The following is a 17,868-nucleotide window of genomic DNA, read 5'->3' on the forward strand; positions in this document are numbered from 1 at the left end:
ATGCTATTTACAAAGCCCAATATGTTTCCAAGCACAGCTTTATCATAGTGTAGAATATATCTGCAAGGAACAGATAACTACATTTTTGTCATTCCATAATACATCTATTCCATTACTGAACTTGCATTTGACAAGAATAAAAACTGTCATTATGAGTTATGGGCAAGAAGAGCAAGAGAGAATTGCAGGGGGGGAGGATGATGCAGGGCCACTTACACTCCAGTAAATCTAGACAGAGGGATGTAGCTGAAGACTTAATTATAAAACTAACATTGTGAGATTTTCCATTGTTTCCCTGTCAATTAGCAATTACACTCATTTGTTCCCATTTTGAAAACAGGTATTCAAATATGTAGGCTATAATTATTTTAGGAAGATATTAGGGAATGCTTATTATTTTTCAGCAAAGCCATCTCCTCTCATTAGGTGATACCATTGTGACCATAGTCCAGTGATAGACACATTCCTAGTGACAACATATGGAATAGCCATAAGGTTACAAACTCTAGCAGCTCTAAATTGGGTTAAAATACAGAATGCTAAATAGCGTGCACTATTAAAAGCAAGTAACATCTGGGTGTTGGTTGAAGGATAAATAATAATATACTTGGAGTTCAGAACACTGTGTAAATATCTTGAACTTTGCTCTTGGTTTATAACAATATCTAAACACCACATTGCATCACTATAGACACACACGTTATTTTTCCCCACATGTACAATCAGAAATATGAAATAAAAGTAATTTGTAAAGATTTGTCAAAATAAAATAATAATACATTTTGGTAAAACTCACTTTTCCCCAAATCAGTATTCCATTCTTTTCAGTTGCTGATGGACTTGATGTGCATTTTCAGCCATTTCTGCTTTTACCTCAGATTTCCAGTTTCCCTTGTTATCTCAGTACTGCATTACCAATGGTTTACTTTGTTCCAAAAACACTGCTTTGATATTGTCTCTACACATTTGTGAATTGCCAGATTTCTGTATTTTTGTAATAAACTATAGATTTTTCCTCTAATTTGAATTTACAAATCTCTCAAAATGTAATCATTTTTACCTGTGTTATTTGCAATAATGATAATGAGTTACTTATTAGTGACTATTTTTCTTTAAAGTATTTCTGCAGTGCTTTGCAAAACAGCTGTTAAATCTCACAAATCCATATGCTATTTTCTGATGGAATTAGAAGTATTTATACATTTATGATTTGATCAGATTTGTTCAATCCTGTCAACACACAGGACAGAAACCTCACAATAGAGAAATCAAAGATCAGTAGTGGAAAGGGAGAGGCAGAAGCAGAGTAAAGAACTTGCACTTATACTCACTTTATAGTTTTGTTGACCAGAAATAGAACATTTATTAAGGTTTAAATAAACATTAGCATTTTCAAAATTCGATCATTTTTCTCATGTTGACTCACCTTGAAACAGCATTGTCTGGCTAAAATCACTTCGCAGATCATTCTGACACACAGCTTGAACACGAAACAGGTAAAGTTTATCCAGGGAGACATGATTGATAATCGCTTCCTGTAATAGTAATACAAGTAGACAAATTACTTATTGCATATTCAGCTAATAAATTGTAGGAGCAATTAGAATGTGATAGTCTTAAAAGTATTAAACCCTCCAGGCAATACCACACAACCTTTTGATTATTTTAAATACAATCTATGATCAGCTACACGCTCTTAAGTCTATTCGTCGGCATTCAAACAAAACAATCCTTTTAAATACTGACAAAAATAGTTAAAAGATTTGACAAATGCCACTTTATATAAAACGAGACAATATTCTTGCCCAGTGGGACTTAACTCTTCCCAATTCACAAAGTTAGAAAGATACTTAAAGACCCAATATAAATATGGTATGGTGCAAAGTCATTATCCTTCAGGAACTAGGATTAGATTAAGATTTATGAATAGATAAATAAATGCTTTCTGTGTATTAGTGCGATTAAGCTGCAATAAAATGAACAAATGCAACAAGAATTACAGTCTAATTTATTCCACAGCGAATAAAGTCCATTTTTTTGCCAAAACATACAGGTCTTTTGCATCATTCCATTAGTAGAAATTCAGGCTTAAAGTGGTACTAAAACCATATTTGTTGCATGCAGCTGCCTCTATTTAAAGGCAGGTCATGGCTCTCTACCAAAGAAATAGGATGCAAGAAGGGCTGAACCTGAACAGCTTTTGGTGAAGTCCCAGCCAAAGTCCATGTTGTTTTGAAGGTTACCCCATACTGGAAAAATATAATTTTCTTACTTATTCTCATTACCTCACAGGCTCTCTGCAGCATACAAATGACAGCATGACAGCCACTTGACACGTAAGCTGATGGTAAACCCCCTGGACAGCTGTTAGCAGCAGAGTCTGTATGTTTGAAGATGTGAAACAGCCAAAGCTATGTCAATATCAAATCCAGTGTTGGCATTTCACATTAATAATGTCTGGTGTAAAACATTTCACTGATTTTCAGTAATAATGTCATAGCCAGTTGCCAAATTCAGTCTTGCTCTTGAATACGTAAAGTATTTAAAATATTGTGCAAGTCCCAACATTAATGAGCAGCACTGCACTGAAATACAACGTTAGAGTTGGTCAATGGTCAGGGATAAAAGGGTGTGACTGTGAGTCAAGCAGGAATGTGGTGATGGAACAGCTTCGCCCTTGACTTTGACCAATAGATATGAGGTACTTGCTACCTGTGTGGATGAGAACAAGGACTGCAGGACGGATGTGGTAGTGACGGGGACAGTATAGTCACCGAGATAAATTACCTGAGCAAGTCAATAACCTTGGGCTTTGAGGCTGGCAGAGCCATTAGGGTGATATCTGTCACTCGATGACCACTATGTTCACTACTGCTCCTTGCAATAGTACTCAAAAGTTAGAGAAAAAAACTGGAAATAAAAGCGAGGAGAATTTGTAAAACACATAGAAATCTACTCATAAAGTTGTCTATATTTTTGTTGGAAATTTGTCCAGAAATTTTGCTTCCAGAGATTGACCCTCTCTCAATGACCTTGGATTTCAGTTTTGTTCCTTCGCTACACCATATTTTGGACAGCTGCGCATGCTCGTTCAATATTTTTTGGGGCTCTGTGAATGGTAACAGAGTGAGAGGGGAGGTTGGAGAGGAAGGAGTGGATTGTGAGTAGGTGTAGGCTGGAATGTAATCCCTGTTATTGTCTTGCTGATCACTGCATATAATGACACAAAAGGCATGGGTGAACAAACCTCACATGTTTTAAGCTCTAGTCTGTGTGTCTAATTGACTGGGTCTGCTTCAGCTTGTTAAAATATATGAAACCTTGTAGGTTCTGACATGTACGACTTTTGTATCTGGGCATCTTAGTGTTGGACATCTTGCAGACTGTTCAACTCATCATTATTAAAAATAAAATAAGCTTTTTAAAAAAACTTAGCTGTGATTTCCAGTGCCATAATTGAGAATCCTGCCTTTGTGCTTAAATCCTAACCCAAGTTAAAGTGGGATTTGCTTTGTATCGTATGGTATGGGAGTCGGCTGAGAGTGTGAAGCACAGGTTGATTGGGGAACCAGAATTCTTTGTTAAAAGACTGCTAAAGTTCAGAATTTTGCAAGTAGGAATTCAGCGCAGAGGGGGAAGGAGGTGCTGCTTTTTCATTCTTTTTGTTTTACCTCCAGTAGCTGGTCTCTAAGCTAGGAGGCTGTAACGTGCTATTATTTTGCTATATATAACTAATTCACTAATCAAAAAAATAATAAGGTTAGATAGCCATGGCAGGGCAGATAGTGTGTAACTGAAAAATGTGGGAGTTTGTGGAGAGCATTGCAATCCTGGACAACCATATCTGCAGAGCTTGGACAACTTTGGCTCAGAGTTGTTGAGTTGGAGTCCAAGCTGCAGACATTATGGGACATCAGGGAGGGGGAGAATTACCTGGACACTTTGTTTCAGGAGGCAGTCAGACCCTTCTGTTAATAACAACTTTAGAGTTGGTCAATAGTCATAGCTAAAAGGGTGTGACTGCAAGTCAAGCAGGAATGGGATCCAGAATGTGGTGATGGAGGAGCCTCGGCCCTTGACTTTGACCGATAGATATGAGGTACTTGCTACCTGTGCGGGTGAGAACAAGGACTGCAGGATGGATGTGCAAACTGACCACAGCACCATGGGATGTGGTTGTGACAGGGACAGTATAGTCAGGGAGATAGATACTGTTCTCTGCAGCTGTGACCAGGACTTCTGAAGGTTCTGTTGCCTGCCCATGCCAGGGTTAAATGCATCTGAAGGGGTGGTAGAGGCAGGAACCCTCACAACATTTAAGAAGTATCTAGATGAGCACTTGAAATGCCATAGCATACAAGGCTACAGGCCAAGTGCTGGAAAATGGGATTAAAATAGAGGGTCTTGATGGCCAGTGCAGACATGGTGGGCCGAAGGGTTGCTGTGCTGTATAACTCTATGACTCTACCTCCTCACGGCTGGAGATGACCTTGGAGTGGGAGGGGGAGGATCCAGATATCGTGGTCCACGTAAGAACCAACAACATAGGTAGAACGACAACACTGGCATCTATCCGGCAATGTGGAAAATTGCCCTGGTATGTCATGTACACTAAAAGCAAGACAAGTCCAACCAGGCCAATTACCACCCCATCAATCCACTCTCAATCATCAGTAAAGTGACGGAAGGGGTCATCAACAGTGCCATCAAGCGGCAATTGCTTAGCAATAACCTGCTCAGTGATGCTCAGTTTGGGTTCTGCCAGGGCCACTCAGCTCCTGACCTCATTACAGCCTTGGTTCAAACATGGACAAAAGAGCTGAACTCAAGAGGTGAGGTGAGAGTGACTGCCCTTGACATCAAGGCAGCATTTGACTGTGTATGGCATCAAGGAGCCCTAGCAAAACTGGAGTCAATGGGAATCAGGGGGAAAACTCTCTGCTGGTTGGAGTCATACCTAGCGCAAAGGAAGTTGGCTGTGGTTGTTGGAGGTCAATCATCTCAGCTCCAGGACATCACTGCAGGAGTTCCTCAGGGTAGTGTTCTAGGCCCAACCATCTTCAGCTGCTTCATCAATGGCCTTCCTTCAATTGTAAGGTCAGAAGTGGGATGTTCGCTGATGATTGCACAATGCTCAGCACCATTCGCAACTCCTCAGATAGTGAAGCAGTCCGTGCAGGAATGCAGAAAAGACCTGGACAATATCCAGGCTTGGGCTGATAAGTGGCATGTAACATTCTCGCCACACAAGTGCCCGACAATGACCATCTCCAACAAGACAGAATCTAACCATCTCCCCTTGACTTTCAAGAGCATTACGACTGCTGAATTCCCCATTATCAACATCCTGGGGGTTACCATTGACGAGAAACTGAACTGGAGAAGTTAAAAAAAAAAGAAAACAAAAAATCTTTACACAGAGGGTGGTGAGTGCCTGGAACTTGCTGCCGGGGGAGGTGGTGGAAGCAGGTACAATAGCAACGTTTAAGAGGCATCTTGACAAGTACATGAATAGGATGGGAATAGAGGTATACGGTCCCCGGAAGTGCAGAAGGTTTTAGTTTAGGCAGGCATCAAGATCGGTGCAGGCTTGGAGGGCCGAATGGCCTGTTCCTGTGCTGTACAGTTCTTTGTTTGTTCTTTGTTATATAAATACCGTGGCTACAAGAGCAGGTCAGAGGTTAGGAATCCTGTGGCGAGTAACTCACTTCCTGACTCTCCAAAGCCTGCCCACCATCTACAAGGCACAAGTCAGGAGTGTGATGGAATACTCTCCACTTGCCTGGATGGGTGCAGCTCCAACAACACTCAAGAAGCTCGACACCATCCAGGACAAAGCAGCCCTCTTGATTGGTACCCCATCCACAAACATTCACTCCCTCCACCAACGATGCACAGTGGCAGTAGTGTGTATCATCGACAAGATGCACTGCAGCAATGCACCAAGGCTCTTTGACAGCACCTTCCTAACCCACGACTTCTATCAACTAGAAGGACAAGGGCAGCAGATGCATGGGAGTATCACCACCTGCAAGGTTCCCTCCAAGCCACACACCATCCTGAATTGGAACTATATCGACATTTCTTCACTGTCGCTAGGTCAAAATCCTGGAACTCCCTTCCTAACAGCACTGTGGGTGTACCTACCTCACATGGACTGCAGCGGTTCAAGGAAGTAGCTCACCACAACCTTCTCAAGAGCAATTAGGGATGAGCAACAAATGCTGGCCTTGCCAGCGATGCCCACATCCCATGAATGAATAAAAAAAACCTAGGTATTATGTTCTGCTGTGAGTCTCTGAGGCGTTAGGATCAAAATTAAAACGCAGAACCTCAAAGGTAATCATCTCTGGATTATTACCTGAGCCATGCACCAATTGGCATAGGGACAAGCAGATTAGAGAATTAAATGTGTGGCTGAGAGAGTGGTGTGGGAAGAAGGGGTTTCAATTCATGGGACAGTGACACTCATACTGGGGAAAGAGGGAGCTGTTCCATTGGGATGGGGGCCACTTAAACAAGGCTGAGATCCTGCTGAATCGTATAACTAGGGTAGTGGATTTCAACATAAACGGGGGGGAGGGGGGAGAAGGGGAGGGGGAGGGGTTAGGTGAATGGAGATTTACAAATCTAAAGAGAAAGGTCAAGGCAATAGAGCAGTGTAGCAATTTCGGTAAAGGTAAGCAGCGCGAGACAGGAAAGGACAGAGATTAACGATAATAGTGCATCAGCGAATAAGGTCCATGCAAAGAACAGTAGTTAAAAAAAGCTCTTTCGGTGAATGTGCGAAGCATTCATAATCAGGCAGATGAACTTGTGGCACAAATAAAGATAAATGGTTTACAGAGACATGGTTACAAGGTGACCAAGGTTGGGAAATAAATATTCCAGGATACACAACATTTTAAAAAGACAGGCAGAATGGAAATGAAGAGTAGTAGTCCTGATAGTAAAGGATGACATAAAGACAATAATGAGAAAGGATCTTGGCTCAGAAGATCAGGAAGTAGAATCAGTATGGGTGGAGATTAGGAATAACAAGGGTCAGAAAAAGCTTGTGGGAGGAGTTTATACACAGTAGCTATACTGTTGAACAGAGCATTAAGCAAGAAATAATTGGGGCTTGTAACAAAGACAATGAATAATCATGGGAGGCTTTAACCTTCATATAGGCTGGATAAATCAAATTGGCAAAGACGTTCTGGAAGATGAGTTTATGGAATGCTTTTGCGACTGTTTCCTGGAACAAAACATTATGGAACCAACTAGGGGTAAAGCTATTTTAAATTTGGTATTGTGTAATGAGGCAGGTTTAATTAGTAATCTCATAGTAAAAGATCCTCGAGGAAAAAATGATGATAATACAATTGAATTCCATATTAATTTTGAGTGCAACATTCTCCAGTCCCAAACAAGAATCTTAAACTTAAAAAAAGCGAATTACATATGTATGAAGGGAGAACTGGCGATGGTTGATGGGTTAATAGACTAAAAGGTATAACAGTAAATAAACACTGGGAAACAGATAAAGAAATGATTCAAAATGTTCAACAAAAATACATTCCATGAAAAAACAAAATCGCAGTGAGAAAGATCCATCTGTGCAAATTAAGGATAGCATTCAGATTAAAAGAAGAGGCTTATAATGTTGTAAAGAACAGCAGTAAGCCTGAGAATTGGGAGAGTTTTAAAAAACAACAAAGGGCGACCAAAATGTTGATAAAAAGGGAAATAAAACTAATGAGAGTAAACTAGCCAGGAATATTAAAACAGATTGTAAGACCTTTTACAAGTAGATAAAAAGGAAGAGAGTAGCTAAAGTAAACATTGGTCCCTTAGAGGCAGAGACAGGAGAAATTATCATGGGGAATGAGGAAATGGCAGAGATGTTGAACAGATATTTTGTGTGTGTCTTCACAGTAGAAGACACAAATTACATACCAGAAATAGAGGGTAACCAAGGCGTTAGTAAGAGTGAGGAACTTAAGGTAACTAATATCAGCAGAGAAAAGGTATCGGAGAAACTTAAGGGACTAAAAGCTAACAAAATTCCAGGACCTGATGGCCTACATCATAGGGTTCTAAAAGATGTAGCTACAGAGATAGTGGAGGTACTGGTTATGATTTTCCAAAATTCCCTAGATTCTTGTATAGTCCCAACAGATTGGAAGTTAGCAAGCGTAACACCGTTATTCAAGAAAGGAAGGAGAAACGAAACAACGAACTACAGGCTAGTTAGCCTGATATCAGTCATCAGGAAAATGTTGGGATCTATTATTAAGGAAGTCTTAGCAATGCACTTAGAAAATAATAGTGTGATAACACAGAGTGAAGGGGAGCCAGTAGATGTAGTAAATTGAATTTCCAAAAGGCATTCGATAAGGGTGCCATATAAAAGGCTAATACACAAGATAAGGGTTTATGCAGTTGGGAGTAATGTATTAGGATGGATGGAGGATTGGTTAATGGATAGAAAGCCAAGTGTAGGCATAAACGGTGCATTTTTAAGTTGGCAGGCTAAAACTAGTGGAATGCCACAAGAATCAGTGCTGGGGTCTCAGCTATTTACAATCTATATGAATACAAAGCTAGTTGAGAATGTAAGCTTAGGTCACAAAGAGGCTGCAGAGAAATGGACAGGTTAAGTGAATGGGCAACAAGGTGGCAGATGGAGTGTAATGTGGGGAAGTATTATGTTATTCACTTTGGTACTAAGAATAGAAAAGCAGAATATTCTTTAAAAGGTGCGGAACTACTAAATTTTGACATTCAGAGAGATTTGGGTGTACTTGTACAAGGACACAGGAAGTTAGCATGTGGATACAGCAATCAAAAAGGAAGGGAAAAGGCATGTTGAGCTTTATTGCAGGGGGTTTGGAGTACAAAAATAATAAAGTCTTGCTACAAGTGTATAGGGCTGTGGTGAGACCATACCTGGAGTACTGTGTGCAGTTTTGGTTTGCATATTTAAGGACTGATATCCTTGTATGGAAGGTGGTACAGCAAAGGTTCAGTAGATTGGCTCCTAGGATGGGAGGGTTGTCCTATGATGAGAGGCTGAGTAAATTGAGCCTATACTCTCTTGAGTTTAGAAGAATGAAAGGTGATCTCATTGAAGCATACAAGATACTGAAAGGGCTTGACGGGGTAGGCACTGAGAGGTTGTTTCTCCTGGCTGGGAAATCTAGAACATGGGGGCACAATCTCAGGATAAGGGGCTGATCATTTAGGACTCAGATGGGGAAAATATCTTCAATCAGAGGGTTGTGAATCTTTGGAATTTTCCATCCCAAAGGGTTGTGGATGTTTCATTGTTGAGTATATTGAAGCGTAAGATAGACAGATTTTTGGTCTCAGGGAATTAAGGGACATGCGGAGGGGAAGAAAATTGGAGTTGAGGCAGAAGCGCAGCCGTGATCATATTGAATAGTGGATCAGGCTCATAGAATCATAGAATAGAATCACAGAATGGTTACAGCACAGAAGGAGGCCATTTAGCACTTCATGTCTGTGCCAGCTCTCTGCAGGAGCAATTCAGCTAGTCCCAATCCCCCACCCTTTCCCCATAGCTCTCCAAATATTTTCTCTTCAGATAATTATGCAATCCCCTTTTTTTACAACCGAGGCTGGAGGAGTGCACAATCTTTCTCTAGTTCCACTTCTCCATGGGTCACAACATATATTTAAATGTTTACCCAGCTACCAATACAGCCAATTATATAATTTATTTTTATTTCAGAATAAAACCCACCTACCAGGTTTCTTTAACAAACAACAAAATGATCAATTTATTATAAAACAAGACTTATTCAGTAAAGATGCAAAGCATTAGCACAGATTGAAATATGAAAATTCTCTTCTAAATTAGCCCAACACACACATACACGTTAAAAAAAAAAAATTCTCTGTAGAGATCTCTTTACCAAAAACCCCCCCAAAAAAAGACTTTGGCCAAATACTTGTTAATTCTTGAAGGAAAAGGAGAGGATATGGAATGATATTAGTTGTCCCTTTATTTTAGCATTCCAAATACGCGCAGACAGCTGTCACTGGGATCTTTTGGAGCAGTTCCCTTCAATGTCGAGGATTAGTCTAGCAGGCCTTCCAGGAGAACTGCGGCATCAAGGGTTTCAGCTATCTCACTGGATTCGCAGAAGGTGGAGAAAGGATGAACTGGTGTCTTCTCTCTTAGCAAGCTGACACCCAACTGACTTTGATATCCAAAACAAAGCCAACTCTTGACCACCATAAATCTTGAGATGTCACTTCTCTGTAAACAACTCCCCCAGTCACCAAGGCTCTTGCTGTTAACTTACCTGAAGTCATGTGACGTCCAGTAAGTGTGTTTCTAAACCAAGTCCCAAAGTCCTTCCAGTAATCTTTTTTTTTTAAATCCAGCATCTATGTAATCTCTTCAGTCCTCCAAAGGAGGATTTCTACAATTTTAAAACATGAGTCCTCACAAAATATTAAAAACTGTAAAAGTACTTTCATAACAGTTTTGAAAGCCACAATTGAATCTGTCTCCATCACACTCTCAGGCACTGTATTCCAGATCCTAAGAACACGCTGCAGAAAAAAATTTCCTTACGTTGCCATTGGCTCTTTTGCCGTTCACCTTGAGTACCCGGTGTCCTCTGGTTCTTGACCCTTCCGCCAATGGGAACAGTTTCTTCTGATCTGCTCTGTCCAGACCCACATGATTTTGAAAATCTCTATCAAATCACCTCTCAACCTTCTCTTCTCTAAGGAGAACAACCTTAGCTTCTCCAATCTAACCACATAACAGAAGTCCCTCATCCCTGGAACCATTCTCATAAATCTTTTCTGCACCCTCTCTAATGCCTTCACATCCTTCCTAAAATGTGGTGTCCAGAACTGTACACAATACTCCAGTTGAGACTGAACCAGCATTTTATAAACTTCTTTACTTTTGTACTCTATGCCTCTGGTGGGGGAATCTGGAACTAGGGGACATAGTTACAGAATAAGGGGGTCACATTTAAAACTGAGATGTGAAGGAATTTCTTCTCTCAGAGGGTGATGAATCTCTGGAATTCTCTACCTCAGACAGTTGTGGAGGCTAGGTGATCAAATGTATTTGAGGAGGTAGATAGATTTTTGAAATCTCGGTGAGTTGAGGGTTAAGCGGAGCAGGCCTGAAAGAGGAGTCATAGAGAGATACAGCACTGAAACAGGCCCTTCGGCCCACTGAGTCTGTGCCGACCAACAACCACCCATTAATACTAATCCTACATTAATACCATATTCCCTACCACATCCTCACCTTCCCTCAATTCTCCTACCACCTACCTACACTAGGGGCAATCTACCTATCAACCTGCAAGTCTTTGGCTGTGGGAGGAAACCGGAGCACTCGGCGGTCACAGGGAGAACTAGCAAACTCCACACAGACAGTACCCAGAACTGAACCTGGGTCGCTGGAGCTGTGAGGCTGCGGTGCTAACCACTGCGCCGCCCTGGGACAGATCAGCCATGATCTTATTGAATGGCGGGGCTGGCTTGAGGGACTGAATGGCCCACTCCTGCTCCTATTTCTTATGTTCTTATATGAATTGTGCTAAAACCTGATCTTAGTTTAGTGCAGCTGTATCAAGCCAGTTAGATTTTTTAAAACCGATTGAATGTGTAGCTCAGCTTGAAAAAAATACAGGAAAATATGCCTTGCATTACTGCTACTGTTTGCTTGTTCTTTTACTGTTTAATAAACGTGTTTTGTAGTTTAAAGTCAAGGTCTAGCGCTGCTTTATTTCATTGCTTTTCAAATACGAGGAAGATCACATGAGATTGCGTGACAAAACAAGTCGCTGAATAAACTGAGGAGATCTCTTTGTTCATTCTGTGGAAAGGCCATGAATTTCCTACAGTATATGAGGATGTGAAGAGAGTATCGGGGACATAAAGAGTTGGTAGATAAAGTATTGACAGGTGGAAATCAAAAATATCTAGAGTGAATGAAAAGAAACTGTAGAACTGTAACAGGTAGTCTGGGGTCTGGGAGTGGTGCCTTGCGAGCGTGAAAGTGGTTTAGGAAGGGTGCTGGGGTTTGGGAGCATTAAGAGGATGGTTTTGCAGTTTGGCAGTGGCTAGGGCGGATTTTAATGGGCCTCCCCCAGAGACAGACTAGGAGGCAGGGGACCCATAGAATTGTGACAGAAGGCAGGGCAGAGGGCCAGCCGCCTTCCCGTCGCACTGCGATTAAGTTGGGCGAGGGGAGGGCTGAAGATGCCTTCCTGTCCAGAGGCCAACTGCTGTCTTTAAGTGGCCTATCAGTAGTCACTTAAGGACCTCTTCCCGCTGCCGCTGGTTTAATTCCAGGGCGGGGAGGGGGGTAGCTAGGCCTGTGCCACACAGGGAGGTCACCCAACAAAACAAGGCAGCCTCCCTGTGGGCTTGTCATGGGGGTGGGGTGGGGAAGGGCTCCTCTGTGAGCAATTTGTGGCCCAAGGAGAGTCCCCAGTGACAAAGGCCCATGCCTCCAGAAATTTGCTCCCCTCCCCCCAATCCCATTGTTGGGGCCTGCCAGACTGTCTCATTCACCTCTGGTCCGGGGCTCTCGCGCTGGGCCTGGTGCCAGGCCTCCTGTAATATCAGCAGTGGCCACCGCTTACAGTGGCGCTGCCGATACTACTGAGCTGCCAGCCCTCTGATTGGCTGGCAGCTCTTGGAGGGCAATTCTGAGAATGGGAATGGTGGAAAGTAAAGTTGCAGTGCTGCTGAGAAAGCTTTAGGCTGTGACTGGGAATCTGCTACAAGTTCTTTTAAAATACTTGCATATAATTACTGCAGGCAATGGTATAACATACTTTCCTTTTACTGTCCTCTTTTAATAACATTCATAATAAAACTGAATTTAAAACTTCTATTTGAAACACTGGTTCAGGTTATCTCCCAGTAATTCTGAGAAATGAAATATTTTGCTTCCAACTAATTTTATATTCTGTGTTCCAGATTTCTGATTAGGAAGGCAACTGGTTTAAAAAGGCCTTGGAATAGAATCTTGGGCTCATAATCCCATTATAGTACAATAGGCAATTTCAGAGCCTGGCACATGAAGCACATCACCAAGACAGTCCAGCTTCTCCATGATGGTACATCACAGCTGTTCAACAGCATCCTGCTAAATTCTCTCTCACCCAACTGACTAATTCCATTACACACTAATCCAGTACTATCTAAAAGGCCTGGAACATTCCAGAAAAAAAACCTTTGTGTCTATTTTCTTGGTTGAATTGCTTGCTTGTGTTATAACAACCAAATCTTATTTAGTTTACAAAGGTCTGAAAGTTTTACCCTTAGTGAAAGTGAACTATAAAGAACATAAGAAATAGGAGCAGGAGTAGACCATTCAGACCCTCGAGCTTGCTCGGCCATTTAATAAAATCATGGCTGATCTGATTGTGGCCTTAGCTCCACTTTCTTGCCTGCCCCCCACAAGCTTTGACTTCCAAGAAGATCAACAACCTGTCCAACTCAGCTTTGAATATATTCAATGACCCAGCCTGCACTGCTCTCTGGAGAAGAGAATTCCAAAGATTAACGACACTCTGAGAGAAGAAATTTCTCCTCATCTGTGTCTTGAATGGGAGACCCCTTATTTTGAAACTGTGTCCCCTAGTTCTAGATTCCCCCATGAAGGAAAACATCCTCTCAGCATCTACCCTGTCAAGCGCCCTCAGAATCTTGCATGTTCCAATAAGATCAACTCTCATTCTTCTAAACTCCAATGAGTATAGGCCCAACCTACTCAACCTTTCCTCATAAGATAACCCCTCATCCCAGGAATTAGCCGAGGGAACCTTTTCTGAACTGCTTCCAAAGTAAGTATATCCCGTCTTAAGTAAGGAGACCAAATCTATACACGGTATTCTAGGTGTGATCTCACCAACACCCTGTCGCAAGACTTCCCTACTTTTATACTCCTTTCCCCTTGCAATAAAGGCCAATATTCCACTTGCCTTCCTAATTACTTGCTGTACCTGCATGCTGATATTTTGTGATTCATGTACAAGGACACTCAGATCCCTCTGTACCACAGCAATCTGCAGTCTCTCCCGTGTAAATAATATTCTGCTTTTCTATTCTTCCTACCAAAGTGGACAACCCACATTTTCCACATTATACTCCATTTGCCAATTTTTTTCCCATTCACTTAACCTATCTATATCTCCTTGCAGACACTTCTTGGGGGGAATTTTATGCTCTAGCCCATGGCAGGTTTGGAGGCAGGGAAAGTATATAATTGGGTGGGATGGTGGCGGGGATGGACCCCGCCACCTTCCAGTCTCCGCTGAAATTAAGTGAACGGCCTTCCCACCCAATTAAGGGCCTCATCCCATTGCCACCGCAATTAGCTGAGCTGCAGGTAGCCTGCAGTGCCACACTCCTGCCCTTGCTGCTGACCCCCCCTAAAGCCCCCTCCCCCACGACAACCACCCCACGAGGCCCCTCCTGCCCTGAACTACCTGTGGCCTGGATTCAGTGCCATTCCTGGGCCTCAGCTGGGTGCTGCACCGGCAGCAGCCGCCGCCTCTGCGGTGACTCTGCTCAGTTAGCTGGAATCCAGCCTCTGATTGGCCGGCAGCTCTGAGAGGGCGGGACATCTGTTGTTGGGGTCCTTGATCCCATGGAAGGCCCATTGCTGTCCTGTTAAGTTGCACTTGATTCTGTGGGCCTCCAACAGAAGAGAGATGCGTGGTTCTCGGCATTGCTTTTGCCGGGTGTCGAGATCCTTGTTGCTCAGATAAAATCCCATCCTTTGTGTCCTCCTCACAACTTGCTTTCCTACCTATCTTCATATCATCCACAAAATTGGATACAATACACTCAGTCCCTTCATCCGAGTCATTAATGTAGATCGTAAATAGTCAAGGCCCCAGCACTGCTCCCTGTGGCACTCCACTAGTTACAGTTTGCCAACCTGAAAAATGCCCCATTTATCCTGACTCTTTGTTTCCAGTTAGTTCTCTATCCATGCTGTTACCCTCAACACCATGAGCTCTTAACTAGTATAGTAACCTTTTATGTAGCACATTATTGAATACCTTTTAGAAATCCAAATACACTACATCTCCTGGTTCCCCTTTATCCACTATGCTCGTTACATCTTAAAAGATCTCTAATAAATTTCTTAAACACTATTTTGCTTTCATAAAGCCATGTTGACTCTGCTTGATTGCATTATGATTTTTGAAATGTCCTGCTACTACTTCCTTAATAATGAATTCTACCATTTTCCCAATGACAGATGTTAGGCTAACTGGCCTATAGTTTCCTGCTTTCGGTCACATACCACCATCCTCCCCACCTTTTCTTGAATAGAGGAGTTACATTTGTGGTTTTCCAATCTGGTGGGACCTTTCCAGAATCAAGGGAATTTTGGGAGATTACAGCTAATGCATCCACTATCTCTGCAGCCACTTCTTTTAAGACCATATGATGCAGGTCATCAAGTCCAGGGGACTTGTCAGCCATTAGCCCTATTAGTTTTCCTCATATTTTTTCTCTAGTGATAGTGATTGTTTTAAGTTCTGCCCTCCCTTTTCCCTCTTGATTTTCTGCTTTCCTTGGGATACTTTTCGTGTCTTCTACTGTAAAGCCAAATACAAAATACTTGTTCAAGGTCTCTGTTACTTCTTGGTTTCCCATTATTAATTCCCCAGTCTCATCACTAAGGGACCAACAATTACTTTAGCTACTCTTCCTTTTTATATATTTGTAGAAGCTTTTACTGTCTTTTTTTTATATTTCTTGTTAGTTTACTCTCATACTCTAATTTCCCCCTCTTTATTATTTTTTAGTCATCCTTTGCTGATTTTCTAAAGTTTTCCCAATCTTCTGGTCTACCACTAATCTTTGCAGCATTGCACGCCTTTTCTTTCAATTTGTTATCATCCGTAACATCCTTAATTAGCCATGGATGGTGCATCCTTCTCATACAGTCTTTCTTTCTTTGTTGAGAATTATGAAATATCTCCTTAATTGTCTGCCACTGCTTCTCTACTGTGTTACCTTTTAACTTATTTTCCCAGTCCACTTCCCCTTGAGCTAACTCTGCCTTCATACACTTGTAATTGCCTTTATTTAATTTTAAGACACCAGGTTCAGACCCAAACTTCTCATCCTCAAACTGAATGTGAACTATGCAACAAGAATGCATGAATTAAGACAATGCTTTTCACATGGGTCCATAACAGAAAATTGAATATTAACAGTTACTCCATGCAAATCAATTCATCAAATTTCTCCCAGAGTAAATAATCAAAAGTTAACATGCTGGTGTCCTTTCTGCCACCATCTTTCCAATGTGATATATGCGGCCAGTTCTCTATTTAATTTAGATAAGTAACTGCTCAAGAATAGCCAGTTATGACAATGGGGAACACGGCAATACATCAGGATCTTGACGACATTTTGATTGATTCCTGCAAGATTACATAAAATGCATCATCCATTAATGCAACCCGGATAACAATATTTTTTGAAGAAATTGAAAACAGAAATGGAAATGAATGAAAGAAATCTTCAATTATAATGAATAGATGAAATCTGATTCTATTACACAGAATGACAGCCGATAGGACAGTGCCTGAGGAAAAAGGGCAATGGCACATTGTATTTAAAGAAAAAGCTTCAGGAATACAATCTATAAAGTAAATTAAAAATAAAAATGAATTTAGGAATTCAATTAAAATGTTACCAACACTAACAAATTCCCATATACAAGCATATGTAAAGCTACAGGAAAAACTGACACTTTCTTGTAGAATTTATTGAAATTAGTAGCCAAAATGCTACTTCCTGCTGTTAGAATACTCCTGTACTGTTTTGTTACATTAAAATGTAACAGATTACAATACATGGGTATCTTTATCTGTCCAATTTTCTGAAAGTTCCATACTTTGTGCTATCTACCTGCAAGAAGCTTGATCAGTGTAAGCTTCAACTGCTATCAATTCTCCCAGCCTTCCTTATTTAATGTAATTTTTATTCCCAACTGCTCTATATCTGAAAGATCGTTTGACAATAGCATCCATCAATCTCTCAAGCCTGAAGTTTTCCATTGATGGCAATGGGAATTTCAGTCTTCAGCCGTCATAACCTACCCATCTCTATTTCTTTCACATAAGATATCATCTTTGATGCCATATGGTAGGTGAAAACAATGACCTGATAGCCATTTTGTTTTTCCTATCTGACTTTATTTGGGTATTCTATGAAACCTCAGAAAGAGTTAAATAAAAATAATATTTTAGGATCATGTAGGTTTTGAGTAATTCCAACATCTGTGCTGATTTTAGAGATGCCCCATTTAAAGTTTTGGTACATGCTTTCATTCTCATTTCATTGGCCTTCCTTCAATTCCACCCACAAGACAATTATAGACCCCAAAACAATCTAATTTTCCAAGAGATAGATAACCTGCTTCTCCATTATTCAAAGACCACGACTTGACTTGGAGTCATGTAGGACAGTGTGGGGCTTCAAGGTTTATTGGATACTGCTTGTTTATCTTCATGTGTAAATTCTAATCAACACATTTATATTCTATATATCTGTAAATTCTATTTCACAGAATCGTTATAGCGCAGAAGGAGGCTATTCGGCCCATCGTATCATAATCTGTGAATTTCTTCCTCAAACCATATCAGATTGCCCTTCTTAGACTCCACTTTTCCAAATCCCTTACCATTCTAAAAATGGCAGGATGTTTATGCTAAATGCCAGCCAAGTACAGCTTTAGTCAAAAGAGTCCTCAAACAATCTTGAATGGGGAATGCTGCTGCCTGTCTGACTAAATACACGCTTAACAAAATGCAAGCCATTGAAAAGCCCTTGCATGACTCA

General features: G+C 41.2%; 1 protein-coding gene across 1 annotated transcript in view; it reads right to left on the minus strand.

Annotated features, from left to right (window-relative positions):
* The window catches only part of LOC137380054 (receptor-type tyrosine-protein phosphatase gamma-like), an 870,349-nt gene that overhangs the window by 168,046 nt on the left and 684,435 nt on the right, over positions 1 to 17,868 (minus strand). The window contains exon 10 of the mRNA XM_068051600.1: positions 1,427 to 1,535. Within this exon, the coding sequence (XP_067907701.1) occupies positions 1,427 to 1,535 (109 nt within the window). The remainder of the gene's footprint in view (positions 1 to 1,426; positions 1,536 to 17,868) is intronic.

The sequence above is a fragment of the Heterodontus francisci genome, chromosome 19 (assembly GCF_036365525.1).
Source record: "Heterodontus francisci isolate sHetFra1 chromosome 19, sHetFra1.hap1, whole genome shotgun sequence".
Taxonomy (NCBI): Eukaryota; Metazoa; Chordata; class Chondrichthyes; order Heterodontiformes; family Heterodontidae; genus Heterodontus; species Heterodontus francisci.